Genomic DNA, 14,490 nt, shown 5'->3' with positions numbered 1-14,490 from the left:
TTCTCGATGTTATCAATGTTTCGGTCACATAAATATATGTCTAATATTTTCTTAAATTGAATATTGTAAAAGGCCAGGTAGGCCTAAAACCTCCTTATAAGTTATGTTTAGGCAAAATTGAAAATAAAAACGGAATACAGAGAAGAAAAAAATAAAAAGAATTGAAAAACGGAATACCTTTTCAATGAGTCCCCTTTTCAATAGTGCTGTTATTATTTCCAAAATATCAGTCCCCTTTTTTTTTTCCGATTCTTTTCCCAAAAGACGTTCCTTTTTTCATCGAAGGTAAAACCGAAGTCCTTTTATGTACTGTCGCCGAAATTTTCTCCCTCTTCAATAAACGGCGAAGATTCGATCAGAAGAACAGGGGACGACTAACTGCAAGGTAAGAAAGAACTATATCTTCAGATTCTAATAGTAGCATCATCAAGGGCGGAGTAGTCGAACGGTTTCATCGCCAATTCACCTTACAAAAACGGCGGCGTTTTCACCGGATTTCATTCTCTATAGTTAGATTCAGCTCTCGAAATTTCCTCTATTGCATCGGAACCCTAGGTCTGTACTGATTTCAGATTGAAATTTGATGTTACACTTGTCCAGGTGTCAGATTTAAGATAGTTATAGTCGTTCAACTTCATAATTATCAGCGATGGTCCAATATCTGTCACTTTTACTTGTTTATTGGATTCATTTAGTGTTACTTATATGTTGAAATGTTACAAAATGTTAGATTTTGATGCGATTTATTTGATTCAGCTGCATTGGACTTGGAGTTATTGGGACTCTACTTTGTTTTTCAGATTGCTGATTTTAGATGTTGACTTGCTGTTCTGTTGTTGACTTAATTGCTTTATTAGCTGAATGTACTCTCGCAGGAGACATCGACAACTGAAGAAGCAAAGTTTTTCTAAAAGCTTAGTGACATTTTATGAACTTCTGATTTTGGAAAAAAAGCTTTATTGATTGAGTAGTATCATGATTCGTGGGAAGTTTTTAACTGCACTTATCTTTTTTCTGATGTAGGATGAGTGTTTGATTGCCATTTCTGATTAATTTAAAAACTTAGAAAGTTCAAGCTGATATTTTGATGAATAAATAATTGACATGGTAGTTAAACACACTGCTTGCCCTTGCGAGAAAAAGCCACATTTTTGCTTTGCCTCTTCACTATTTTTCACAAAGATGACATAAAGTGGGTGAAATAACACAAGAAAGTCGCCTAATCTCTGAAGGGACTTTTGCTCACGACTTTCTATGTTAAGGGGGCCTCAACTAAATTTTGCTGGCAATGTTAGTTGGTGAATTACAATGTATGAAACTTGGGTTGAGGGTCAAGTTGGTAGTTTTCTTGCATCCCCCGTTTGCAGTGCTCGGGTATCATATGTGGTCCCAAATTAAAGAGTCTTCAGTACTAGATAAAAAGCACCTAAATGGGAGTATTTGGGATAATGGGGGTAGAGTAGACCACAAATGCATTGATCTATTTACTATTTTAATTCGTTAGAAAAATTCAATATTTTCCTAAAACAACAATTCTTTTCATTTGCTAATGAATTTTATTATATGTATTACGTTATAAAAAACAATTTATTAAATTATTTATACTTTATGTTACTCTCGGTTTAATATGACATCTCTTTGACCAATTTCTCCATCTTTTTGCATTTCAAACTATTAGTTCAAATAACTCGTGTGCTTGCTTTCAAAAATTTGCTGAAGAGTCTTAACCAGAATCTTTCAACATTTTTTTTTGGTGCAAAAACTGTTCTTCAATAAACCACCAAGAATAAAAAGTTTTTAAATTTTGCAAAATTTTTGAATACTTTCAGTTATTGCAAAAATTAAATGCCGGAAGGCTATGGTCTAGTGATAAGAGCGCAACTTGTGATGTGTGGGTTAGGCGCAAAGTCATGGGTTCAACTTGTGATATGCGGGTTAGGCGCAAAGTCATGGGTTCAATCCCTGCCGCGCAATGGTATTATTATTTAAGTGGAGAATGGTAGAGGAATTGGCCCATTAATCATTGGGTTTGTGAGCGTGCGCCACTGGCTTAGGGGACTTCTAGGTTATAAAGAAAAATTGAAAAACTTCTCCTTGTTGCTCTTTGGTTGAAAAACAGTTTTTCCTTTTATTTGCAAAACATGCAATTTTTTTTTAATCCAAAACAAGTTTTTTCAATTTTTTTTGAAGCAAATGCCACCTAATATACTAGTCTATTTAAAGATAACTCCTAGTGGGTTTAATGAAAATGTGACGACAAAAATAAGTACGTTTCACATAGATGATCTTGTTTTCCTTTTTCAATAGGCTGCCCCAAATACCTTCTGTCCATTTTATCCTTTTCTGGTGGGAAGACTGGAGTACAAGTCATCCACGAGTCAACATGTATTCATCGGGAGTCAAAATTACTGTCAAGTCAGTAAAATGAATTCAAACTAGCCCTGCATATATGAGAACATGGAATGCAATTGAAATTTCCTACTATCCCAACTGAAGAAAAGGGCAATTGTTTTTCAAGAAGCTGAAAATTTTAGTTAACTTATTTGGCAACTTTTTGGGTGCTAGATTTCACTCTCTCTCTCTCTCTCTCTCTCTCTCTTGTGTGTGTCTTCTTATTTCAGTTTTTTTGTTTTTATTATCTTCTTTCATTTGTTATGGCAGATTGCTTTATCAGTTCTGGAGTTAACTCAGGCCTCAGCTTTTAGTGGCAGATTGCTTCTAGCATTCTACTATTTTGGTACTCCACTTCATCGTGTATCTGGATTGTACCCAGCCTGAATATTAGCTTATCTCTGTGAGCGGTCTCACGGAATATATTGGCTAGGTTCGTCTGGCTTAATGTTGAAGTGTTAATGAGTAGCACAGGCAGTATTGTGTTTGAAGGTGATCAAGGCAAGTCATTGCAATCGCTGTTGTTGGGTTATAAGACTTGTCAATCTGTATAAAAGTCGACTTATTGGATCTGGTGCATTTCAGGAATTTATTTCGTTGAAGTTATTCTCAGGGAAGTTCTTCCCATGAGGTAGCTGGAGCTATAAAATATCTTGTGGTTCACAAGCAAAATGCTATATAATTGGAAGAAGCCTCACATTATTTTCTCTGCAGTGCTTGAGGTTGTTTATGTTGCAATATAACTAGCAATTATGGAACAACTATCAGAGAAAAAGTTCCCTGTCAATGCGAAAGATTATAAGTTATATGAAGAAGTTGGAGACGGTGTTAGTGCAACTGTGTATCGGGCTCTGTGCATTCCTCTTAATGAGATTGTTGCAATCAAGGTTCTGGATTTGGAAAAGTGCAACAATGACCTGGTAAGTTTGCTGTTTTTGATTTTACACGTGATGCCATCTAAACATGTCTTTTAGATATATGTTAGATAGCAAACACCGTGGTATTGAATTTACTCAGAACAGTGCTATCGAAGACCTGCTCTTTGATTTTAGATATTTTCTTGTTACCTGGTTACCTTTTGTGAAGTTACTTTTTCTTAAAACAATTGGCAATATTGTAAGAATGTTGCATGACTATACATATTTGATCCATCTACATAAGGAAGCAAGTCTCCTGGCCCCCTGTCTTCTATAGGTACAGACATGTATTAGTCTGTACCAGTGTTGTCAAAGGCTCATTTGAGGCGCGCTTAAGCCCTGAAACTCAAGAAAGCTCAGGGTATGCGCTTCGCCTCACTTAGGCTGCGCTTCAGTGTAGGCAAGGCACCGAGGTGTGCGCCTCATTGCCTATAAGTTCTATTTTGAATAAAGCAGTACAAAACAATAACTATGATTGGCAAAAAGATATATAAATTGTTGAGGAAATCATTATGAATGAAATTGTCACTGCTTTCTTGCATGACATATATATTTTTATTTTTTTCTTCGTTGCGCCTTTTGTAACTAAAGCCCATACTTTAATTGCGCTTTGCGCTTAAAGCTCCGATAGACTTGACCCTTTTTAAACCTTTTGCCTTTGACAACACTGTCTGTACTATTAATGAAGCCCCTACTCCTTTGAGTAAATATCTTGGTCTCTCATCACTGCCTTGGTCATGCATAAAGTTTGTAACAAAATGTACCCAGGTTCTTATTACTAGCTTTAAGGAAGATGGGGCTCAATTGGTTCGTTTTCCTTTACTCTACTTTCTGCAATTCAGCCATCATCTCTTTTTTTCTTCTTTTTTTTTTTCATGAATCTTTCTTAGATTAGTCCATCTTTTAGTAAATAGATTTAATCCAAATTAGATCTGAAAAATCAAAAGTTCTTACTGGTTTGCCTTGTGTAGTATGTGACACATGGTTTCTATATTTAGGCAGAATTTACCACATTGTAATCGTGTATCGGCCTGTGAACATTTTATTCATACTAGTCTTAGAGTACGTGCATTGCACGTGTTTGTTGCGTCAATAATAAAAAATTGTTGATAAACTATATTCTTCATCATATAAATAATATTAATGTCGTGTTTTAATCGAATTTAAATAGTTTCGATTAAAAATTTGAACTAAATGTTAAATAATGTGTCAGCACAAGTTGCTTCGTATTTACAAAAAATTGTAAATTTTTGGCGAAAAAAAAAAGAAGAGTTAGAGCTTATACTATTTAAAGAATAATAATTTTATTTTCCAATTTTAATTTTTTATAAGTTATAGGTCTTCATTGTTTCCTCTTTTTTGGTCTACTTGATATGTTTTTTGCCTTCTATCTTTTCAACTTCAATTTTTATTGCACCAACTTTTACAATTTCGTGTAACTCCTATACAATTAAACGTCTTCCAACCCGATGCCCTCCATTTATTGTATTAAGTTTGAAAAGAAAGATAGAAATTTTATCCACACTCATGACTATTTATCATATAATTTATTATTGTTAAAGAAAAGCGGGTTAGGTAAAAGCAAGAATATATATATATATATATATATATATAGAGATATATATAAAATATTAAAATTAGATGAAAAGATGATATAGCTTTTTGAGAGATTAATTCTATATAATTTGTATTATCGCAACTTGCAACCAACCAAATATCATGTAGCTTCAAAGAATGTAACATTATTATTCATGCTTGTTATCTTTGATATCAAACACCTCATGTATTGGAATATATCTAGAAAGTCATATGTAAATAAATTATTATCGCATTTATGGAAATATCATAATGTACTTTTTTAATCTTGAATAATTTTAAACTCCTAAATATTAGGCCTTAATATGTAGTTCAATTGAATTGAATTCTTTTGCTAATCAGTTAATTAAAAAAGTAACTATATTTGTTTTTAACAGTAAAGGAATAATTCTTTACCTTTTTCAGATTCTTATATTAGCTCATCCCAATTTTAAAATATTTAAGTGTAATTATGAAGGAAAATAATAATATTTTTCTTTATATATATTATTAAACTTTTAATTAATAAAAAAATAAATCAGTAAAGTAATAAGAATATGAGATGCATTGATCGAGAAAACAATAGTTGAACTCCACAAAAAATATGGCAAACAAGTTGCTACAAAAAAAAAATCTATTTTTAATTTTTATTTTTACTAAGATAATCAATTATATAGAATTAATTTATTTTAATTCTATGGCCGTCTGTAAATCCATAATTAAGAATAAGGAACATCAAAAGAGTGCCAACCGACATTATCGATTTTAGTTATAATTTTCAATTGGTGTTGCACTATATTTTTTGTTTTTATTAAGATAATAAAATTATATAAAATTAATTGGTTGTAATTCTATGAAAAAGAATATTCAAACATAGAAGAAGTAATATTTTCTATTAGGAAAAATTTTAAACCTAATATACATTCTTCTGAGAATATATGTCTGCTTGATGTATTTTGAGTATGTTAAGGTGTTTTTTTTAATAAAATTAAATTATTTAGTAGCTCTTGCAATTTTAAGCGTAATGTTATTTTGCCACGTATAACGTGCAATGCCCTAAATATACACAAAACAAACTAAACGTCTAAACCTAAATAAATTACAAAGTAGCATGGAAGTAACAATTTATTAAACTTAAAAATACCAATTTTTAGTAAGTTCTTTGGCTGTCCTAGAAAGAATAAAATTATGGTACTGAAATTCTAGCAAAAAGTTTATATAAGATGAACTTTGATTGATTTTAAAATCATAAATATTAGGTCTTCTTACATATTAATGCAAATAAGGAACACTTGAATAAGCAAAATTTTAGTTAATTTTAAAGACCTAAATATTAAAAAAAACCTTAAATTATAATTCGGTGTATAATTTTTTTTTTGTAATATATAAAATTTATTTTTAAAGGATAAAAAAGGCACGTATCATCTCACGTATATCATTTTAAAAAAGTATATGCCAAGACAATGGATTTATAAGTGCATATTACATTATAAGTACAGAAAATATATGATATTGTTTTTGTAAAAGCTATACTAAAATTAAACTTATAACAGATCGACCGCAAGGGATTTTAAAAATAAAATAAAATATATATATATATACTTTTTTTAGCACCAATAGTTCTGAGAAACTTTTAATTGACTTCAATGTCCAACGTATGTTGTAGTCCATTGGAAATTTGAATTTCAATAACTTTAAAGAATGTAGGTCTTAAAGGAAATTTGTAATCGTTTCGTAAGAAAATATCAATTCTTCAGTGTCCAAGTACAAAAGAAAAATGCAGAAAATTATTTTTATAAGTTGGTTGCTGAAAGATCTAGATAGAAACATAGAAAAATATGATGAAATCAATATTGTTAGAAACAAAAAAAATTCTACCTATTTGTCTCCTAAAGTTCTAGTTTCACAGTTTTAAGGTTTCGAATTACATCTAAATATGGTCTATATTTTGTTTCATAAATCAATAGCATCCCCTTAAAATGTGATTCACATTCATGAAGGTAACGTCCAAATTTAGCTATTTGTTCAAATAGGAACAAAATTTATATAGGTAAATTTTTAATTAATTTAAACCTTAAATATTAGAATTTTCTCATATATAATAGTTCAAATAAGGAAAGATTTAATATGCATATTTAGTTAATTTCTAAGTACTAAATATTAGAGAAGCAATTAAATAACTATACCTATATATTAGGAAAATAACTTAAATTACTACTTTGTCCAAACTGGAATTAGTTTTTCAAGGGTAAAAAAGGCGAACGGCATTTCGCTAAGGGCCTTTGTGCTTTTAATATAATGTAGATTGATGGCATCTTCGAAAGAATTTCTTTTAAGGAGCATTCTTGGGCCTAAACATATGCTCATTTCAATTGCTGAGACTTCCGGAATGTTTTTGTGGTTATAGGATGGAATCCGGAGAGAGGTGCAGACCATGATCTTGATTGATCATGCAAATGTATTGCGTGCACACTGCTCCTTCACTGCAGGTCACAGCCTTTGGGTTGTCATGCCATTCATGGCCGGAGGATCTTGCCTTCATATTATGAAATCTTCTTATCCTGATGGTTTTGAGGAGCCTGTAATTGCCACATTATTGCGTGAGGTCCTCAAAGCCCTTGTATATCTTCATTACCATGGACACATCCATAGAGATGTAAAGGTATCACCGTGTTACCTGGTTGTGTAATAACAGTTGCATGGCATTCTTACTTCATCCAAAAAAAGAAAGAAAGAAACAGTTGCATAGCAGTTGCATAGCATTCTTTACTAATTGTTTGCCATTTTTGAAGAAAAGGGGAGGTGATGCCTCCTTTTTGTACGTGACCGTCTAGGATTTTCAGCCTCTTTAATATCAAAGTTCGGTATTTTGTCCTACAGCAAATGCAAAAACATGTGGTCTTGATCAAATTTCTTAAGTTTCTCTTCTCTTTGCTCTTCTTCCTCCATTATTTTTTCCCTGACAATGGCATTTTCTTCCTTCACTGTTAATCAAATTGGCGAAGTTAATTTCATGTGGGAATAGTTTTTAGCTAAAATCATCTGAGCTACTCTCGTTTTGCCGACTCCAGCATGCTTGCTTATGCCAATTTTCAGCTTTGACTCATTATTTTAGTATATGTTCTCTGCAGGCTGGGAATATTTTGATTGATTCCGATGGTGCTGTTAAATTGGCAGATTTTGGAGTTGCAGCTTGCATGTTTGATACTGGTGATAGGCAACGTTCAAGAAATACTTTTGTTGGAACTCCATGCTGGTAAGTTACCCAGGGCTGTGGTGAGGTGTGGTTTTTATTTGGTAGTGTCATCAGGATAGGCACAGACTCTGTTACTTGTAACTGCAATTCCTTTTTTTTTTGTTTTGTTTTTGAAATCTTAATCAGGATGGCTCCCGAAGTGATGCAGCAACTGCATGGATATGATTTTAAGTAAGTATCTGATCTGCATCATGGTTCTATTGTTGGTTTTAGGTCACCTCCCGTACCTTCTAAAAGTTGTTTCAAATTAACAGAGCAGATATTTGGTCGTTTGGAATAACAGCCCTTGAACTTGCTCATGGTCATGCGCCATTCTCCAAGTACCCACCCATGAAGGTTGATGGATGTTCTTTGCTATACAAAATAGTCATGGAAGTGTTTCCATGTTTTCCTGGAAATTCGTTGTTTTGTGATCTTTTCTTCCTTCATAATTCAGGTTCTGCTGATGACCTTACAGAATGCACCCCCAGGCCTTGACTATGAACGGGACAAGAGATTCTCTAAGGTTTGTTTGTTTGACAAAACTTTTCACTCATATTAAGGTTGGGTCTGAATTTTGGTGCTTTTGCAGTCTTTTAAAGAAATGGTTGCTGCTTGCTTAGTGAAAGATCCAAAGAAGCGTCCATCTTCTGAGAAGCTTTTGAAGCACCCTTTCTTTAAACAAGCACGATCAAATGATTATTTGGCACGTTCAATCCTTGATGGCCTCCCACCTCTAGGTGATCGTTTTAGGATGCTTAAGGTCTTGTGCCCATCTTATACTTTGCTTTTCTAGCTGATGGCATTTCCCAATTCTGCGAAAGTAATTTATGATTCTGAATTTTTCAATTTCAACTGCTCTATCAGGCAAAAGAAGCAGATTATCTCTTACAGAACAAGGCAATGTATGAGGACAAGGATCATTTATCACAGGTGAAAAATGAATGGGCCTAAACTGCAGATCTGAGGGTGCTAGAGAAATCTCACGATTCACAAACATATCGCTGTAGCATCATTTTGTGTTGTAGTGCAGGAATTAAGGCATTTTGTCACTATGGTTTTTTAACCATTTGTTTCGAGTCTTTTTATTTATTTATACACGCTTCAATCTTTTAGAGTAGCTAACTTTGCATGTCAAATGAAAACGAAAAAATGATCCCCCCCCGCGAATAAGCAAATCAAATTTTAATGTAATTCTGAACTTTCACTGATGCAGCAAGAGTATATTCGTGGTATCAGTGCCTGGAATTTTAACCTGGAGGATCTGAAGAGCCAAGCTGCGCTGGTATGTACTTATTGTCCATTCAATAAAAACATTTATTTAGCTAACAACGTAACAATATCATATCAATGTCTGTTAAATTTGTTCATCCTTTTCTTTTGCTGTCCATAGCTTCCGGATTATGACGACATTCCAGATGCTGAAGATTCAAGTACTAGTGGGAAGCTGCGGGAGGGGAATGGTGATATTGGTTCTATAGCAGAAAGGCCTAATCAGCCAAGTGTTTCTCATGAGGTATTCATGTTAACCATGTTGAAGTACTAGTTGCTATCTGTGTGTACTATTCTTTTCGACGGATTTACAATTCTCTTTTTAAACTTTCTCAAACTCTTATCATACTCAAGTGCCTCCAGTCTGCTATCTCTTTTAGAGTGAATATTTTTATAAAATCTTCAAATGTGTCCTCCATTATCAGATTTATGATTGTAGATATCTCCATTCAGGATGAGCTGAATGATGATCATGATTTGGACAGTTCACTTGCTGCATTTCCTATGAAGCCTCTTCAAGCACTCAAGTAAGAATATTGTGTTTTTCCTTGTTCTGCTACTTCTGTTGGCACTCGACATTAAATCCGTCATACCAACCAAATTAGAGCTGGTTGGTTTCATCATTCAAATGTGTATGTGTGTGTATACAGATATGTATACACACACACACACACACACATATATATATATATATATATATATATATATATATATATATATATATATATATATATATATATATATATATATATTGCCATTTGGAATGCGGTATTCTTTGGAAGCACAACCCTGTTTATGCCTTGTATGTTTGTCTTGCTGAGACTGAATTATTCAGGAATGTGATGTGCTCGTGGAGTCTTGGTAAGTGCTGTGTGTATAATTATCTGAGGTATAGAATTAGCATAAAAGTCCTGCGAATTCTAATGCACATTCCAACTGCTTAAATGGAGCTCATGACAGCCATGCATGCCTCTACTGAATAACATACGTTCTATGACAGGTTTTCTTATCTCACAGAGTTAAAAGAATTGGTTCTAATTTTTTTTGTTCGATAAAGAAAGGTAATAAAACTTTTGGTTGTCATTGAGTTAAACCATGTTGTCCGACCTCTATTTTCTCTGGAATCTCTTCCGACAAGCTCTTGCTCCTGTGATAAGCATGCTTACATCAGATTGACAGATGAATGAAATTACCTGTTCACTGAGTAGAAAGTGAGCACAAGTTTTTTAAAGGACCGATTATCAAAGGAAAAAGGAAAGTCGGTTAAGCCTGAAATGGTCCAGCAAGAGTGTAATTATTACATTGCTGACTTGTTAGTTTTATGTTACTCTGTGAAAGTTAATGTGTACATCTTGTACTCGATGCAGGGGGTGTTTTGATGTGTGCGAAGATGACATAACTGGTAGTAGTCCAAGTTGGGAAGATGCTATGCAATCAGAGTCTAATCAGCAGAACCTTATGCTGTCACCGGCAAAAGTTGAGGACCAAGACAATGGAAAAGATGATGGTGAGAATCTGCGACAGAGTAGCTCCTTGCCACGTTCTGTTATTCCAGGGCATAAAAAGTTTTTTAGTGGTTCACTGCTACAGGATAATGCTCTTTCACCCAAAAAAGTTGTTACTGATGGCGAGAGGTATATATATGTATATTTATTTGTTTTCACCATTGAACTGCTAGACTTGGTCAATGTTTTCTGAAAGAAAAAGAAGTTGCAATATGTATGAAGGTAATTATAAACTTATAATAGGCTGGTAATACTACTTATATGCTGGTAGATCACGAAATTTTCTCAATTAAGAAGTAAGAGTAGTCAGTAGTCACAATGTGCGATCCCAAGATAAACGACTCTTGTTCTTGAAGTAAATGTAAGTTACTTGAAAATAAAATGATTACTGAATAATTGCAATCGAGGAAGTAGTGGGATTCTTGTGCTTTGACGGTTCTGAATATTTCGACTGTTCTAGTTCTGTGGTGTCAACTTAATTGCTTCTAAGAAGTGTGGTGCTTCATGTTCCAGCACATTTTTTAGTTACATTTTGATGTCAGAGATGATAGTTTCTCTAGACTGCAATTGGTCCACTTATGACCTACATGGTTTGAGTTTTGATGTTAGCGGCATGTATAAACTATTAGTTGGATGCTGCATCATCTTCAGATTACGTGGAGACCCTTATCTAGGAAAATATGAGGCATAGGTGGCTACATAATGTCCAATTATTGGCGATGGTTTAGAGTCTATATTTTTCATATTTCAAGCAGTAAATTGTTGGTTCAAGCTGCGTTATGTTGTTTCATTCTATATGTAGGGAATATCAACATCCAAAGTACCAGGCCGAACGAAACTATAGCGGTCCATTGCAGTATCGACATAAGAAAGACTTAGGTAATCCAGTCTCCGACAATGTATTCAGACGGGGATGTTATAAAAACACAAGTTCCTGCAGATTATTATGAGTTCTTATTTTATAAAGGAATTTGGTCTGTCACCTTTCTTCTTCATCTCTGAATATGCTTTTCGCAGGAGAAGATGCATCAGAAGGAGCTGTCGTCCAACGCAAGGGACGTTTTCAAGTCACATCAGCAGATCTGAGTCCCAAGGTATACATCTAGTAGTATCTTGTATTGATTGTCCGATCAGCTATAATATTGCATTGTGGAAGGGGATTTTGCTTCAACAGCCAGATTCTGTCTCTAATACATGTGAATTAACACGAAATGGCTAATGCCAAATATACATACATTGCACCATGCTTTCTCTTGCTTATTTCAACAAAAAAAAGAAAAATCCTTCCAGGTTGGTGTGGGAGAAATCCGTTCTATGGTTTTGTCGGATTCTGAATTTTTCTATGAAATAACTCTTAATTGAGAGGAGTGAAGCATTTTTGTGTAAGGCCATAGTTCTTTGCTTCTTGTGACATATGGGCACAAAATAATTAATCATGTGATTCGTTTTTAGTGCTTTCAGCTGCTGTCTCCTTTCTATTTGTCAAATGAGTTGCATTGTGTATGGGTTTTCCTAGTTTCAGCATAAACCTCCCTATTTGGTGTTCTCGTGGTTAGTGTCAAAGGCAACAATCTCTCTTTGGGCGATGGCCTCGTAACCATTGCCTTCTTTCATTTGTTCAGGAACCTACAAGCTGTTTCTTTAACCCAGGTCATGGAGGTTCTACTAGTCCAAGCAATCTAGTTGCTTCACTACTTCCATCATTGCAATGCATTCTACAACAGAATACTTTGCAAAGGGTAATTTCTACTACATTAAATTGTGTGCATCTCTGTTATCTGTTGCTAATCCATTCTGCATCTTGTTAGGAGGAAATAGTGAAACTGATCAAGTTTGCGGAGCGAGCATCTGGTAAGTGTATTTACATTTAATCATCACATTTTGACCATCACTACTGGGTGTGCATAACTTTGTCGGATGTGGATTGTAGCTACTTCTCCTTTCGATGTTGGATTTTAGCTGTATTTATATGTTGCCCTTAACTAGCTTGTTATTTACATCTGGTGCAGTCAACCCTACAGACTTGGCTGAAGCTGGGACCAGTGATCTTCCGCAGGTAACTGGTTGTTCCTTATGTAGTAAGCTACTAGAAATGGTGGCACATCATTTTAGAAAACTACTCTTTTTAATTATTAATAAGAGATAAGAAGAATAGACTAGGGAAATGGAGTGTGGTGGAGATACTGAGCCCTAGGACTGTTAAAAAAGAAGACACGAATTATCCCTATGACCGTTGATATGATGTGTGGGGTTTATGTTGAGTTTTAACTTTTTTTGCCAACTGAAGGTTAAGGGGTTAGAACTTTATTACTAGGGTAGGTGGGGTAGGGGGGTTGATGTGCCCTATCCCATCCATGAGTGTGAGGTAAAACATGTGGTGTATTTTGATTTATGGCCTCCTGCATCCTCTAACATCAGCACTGCCACTCTGCAGATGTCTCCTTCTGTTAGGGAGAGAGAACTGCAATCTATGGTCATTCAAATGCAACAAAGGTATGATATAGAGTTAAGGTCTATGACGTATTTAAACTTGGTTGCTTTGTAATGTTCAACTGTATCAATTTTCAGCATTGGAAGTCTTGTGGAGGAGTTGCAGAGACAAAAGATGAAGAATATTCAGGTATGTAGCAGAATTGTTAGAAAATGCTTTCCTTTATTTTCTTTCAAAGATCTGAATATTTTTAGTTCGTAGTTGAAAAATTGAAATGAAAATGTGGTGCTTCTTTTTGCTTGCACGTTATATTAAAATTTCCATGTAACCGTTGACGACATGATTGTCTGAAGTTGTCATTTCTGTCTTGCAGTTGGAAAAGAAATTGAATACAGTGGTAAAGAAAGAATAGAGAAGGTAGCACCAAAATGGCTGGTGAAGTTTCTCTCATGCTCGTGCTAAGGCACATCGTTAAGTTACTTGGGCGAATGTGTCGTATGTTATTTTTGTGTACCATATGTGAATGTAAAGTAGGCACCCAAATTTTGAGATGCTATTCATTGTCAGAATATCTATGATCTATTGTAATATACCATTTTGGTATAGTATTTAAGTAGTTGTCTTTCAATATTAATTGAAAATCAGGGAGCAAAAGTAGCTACTTGTGTTGATCACCCCGCAAAACCTAGGTCCTCCTTTCAAAGTATGACCAATAAACCTGTATGGAAGAGTCTATTCTATTGCATTTGAGATTCTTTGCTTTGATGTTTTGGGTTGTTGGTTATGTCAGATCTATCCTCTTTTTTCTTAAACATAGCTGAATATTGGGGTACTCCCATGCAGAAAAGTAAAGGGCCCTGGTTTTCTAAAAAGCTACTGAAATACACGAAGATATATTTTTTAACTTAATTTAAAAAAGAAGAAGTTGCACTGTACTACAGAGGACTTATCTCCTACTACCTGATCCCATAATATTCCAGTTTTCACTTCTCGGGAGTTAAAATGAGGCAGGGGTTATTACGATTTTAAGCATATTAACTGATTTTTTTTTTTTATATCATACGTAATACGACAAAATTGAAGAATATAGTAATTTTTCTGAGCTTAAAATCTAGATTAATACACTAGTTTGCGCTCACGTGTTTGCCTGGTGGCAGTAGCAGA

The 14,490-nt window shown here is 34.2% G+C and overlaps 1 protein-coding gene across 5 annotated transcripts; it reads left to right on the top strand.

The window, feature by feature from the left end:
- Nucleotides 1-232: 232 nt before the first annotated feature.
- On the top strand, nt 233-14,091 carry LOC104091692 (serine/threonine-protein kinase BLUS1). Of its 5 annotated transcripts, XM_009597091.3 has the most exons (23): nt 239-555; nt 2,662-2,892; nt 2,977-3,022; nt 3,106-3,311; nt 7,291-7,545; nt 8,015-8,139; nt 8,266-8,310; nt 8,394-8,475; nt 8,576-8,644; nt 8,711-8,881; nt 8,986-9,051; nt 9,335-9,403; nt 9,512-9,634; nt 9,844-9,917; nt 10,758-11,024; nt 11,698-11,774; nt 11,913-11,989; nt 12,518-12,634; nt 12,704-12,746; nt 12,905-12,951; nt 13,330-13,388; nt 13,464-13,515; nt 13,700-14,091. In XM_009597091.3, the coding sequence occupies exons 4-23, from the start codon at nt 3,144-3,146 to the stop codon at nt 13,736-13,738; spliced, it is 2,025 nt and encodes a 674-aa protein (XP_009595386.1). In that variant the 5' UTR covers nt 239-555; nt 2,662-2,892; nt 2,977-3,022; nt 3,106-3,143; the 3' UTR covers nt 13,739-14,091. The 5 variants fall into 5 exon arrangements, with proteins under 5 accessions (XP_009595383.1, XP_009595386.1, XP_070051892.1 ...); XM_070195791.1 differs by having other exon boundaries at nt 2,977-3,311; XM_009597089.3 differs by having other exon boundaries at nt 2,662-3,022.
- Nucleotides 14,092-14,490: the final 399 nt, after the last annotated feature.

This window comes from Nicotiana tomentosiformis, chromosome 2 (genome assembly GCF_000390325.3).
Source record: "Nicotiana tomentosiformis chromosome 2, ASM39032v3, whole genome shotgun sequence".
NCBI lineage: Eukaryota > Viridiplantae > Streptophyta > Magnoliopsida > Solanales > Solanaceae > Nicotiana > Nicotiana tomentosiformis.
This window is presented reverse-complemented; position numbering and strand designations above follow the sequence as displayed.

What these genes read in the sequence shown, in the direction of transcription:
- LOC104091692 (XM_009597088.4), top strand. Translation starts at nt 3,144, where the DNA reads ATGGAACAACTATCAGAGAAAAAGTTCCCTGTCAATGCGAAAGATTAT. An exon ending in AAAAGTGCAACAATGACCTG is followed by an intron (nt 3,312 to 7,290) that starts GTAAGTTTGCTG and finishes TTGTGGTTATAG; the next exon opens with GATGGAATCCGGAGAGAGGT. An exon ending in ACAAGGATCATTTATCACAG is followed by an intron (nt 9,052 to 9,334) that starts GTGAAAAATGAA and finishes TCACTGATGCAG; the next exon opens with CAAGAGTATATTCGTGGTAT.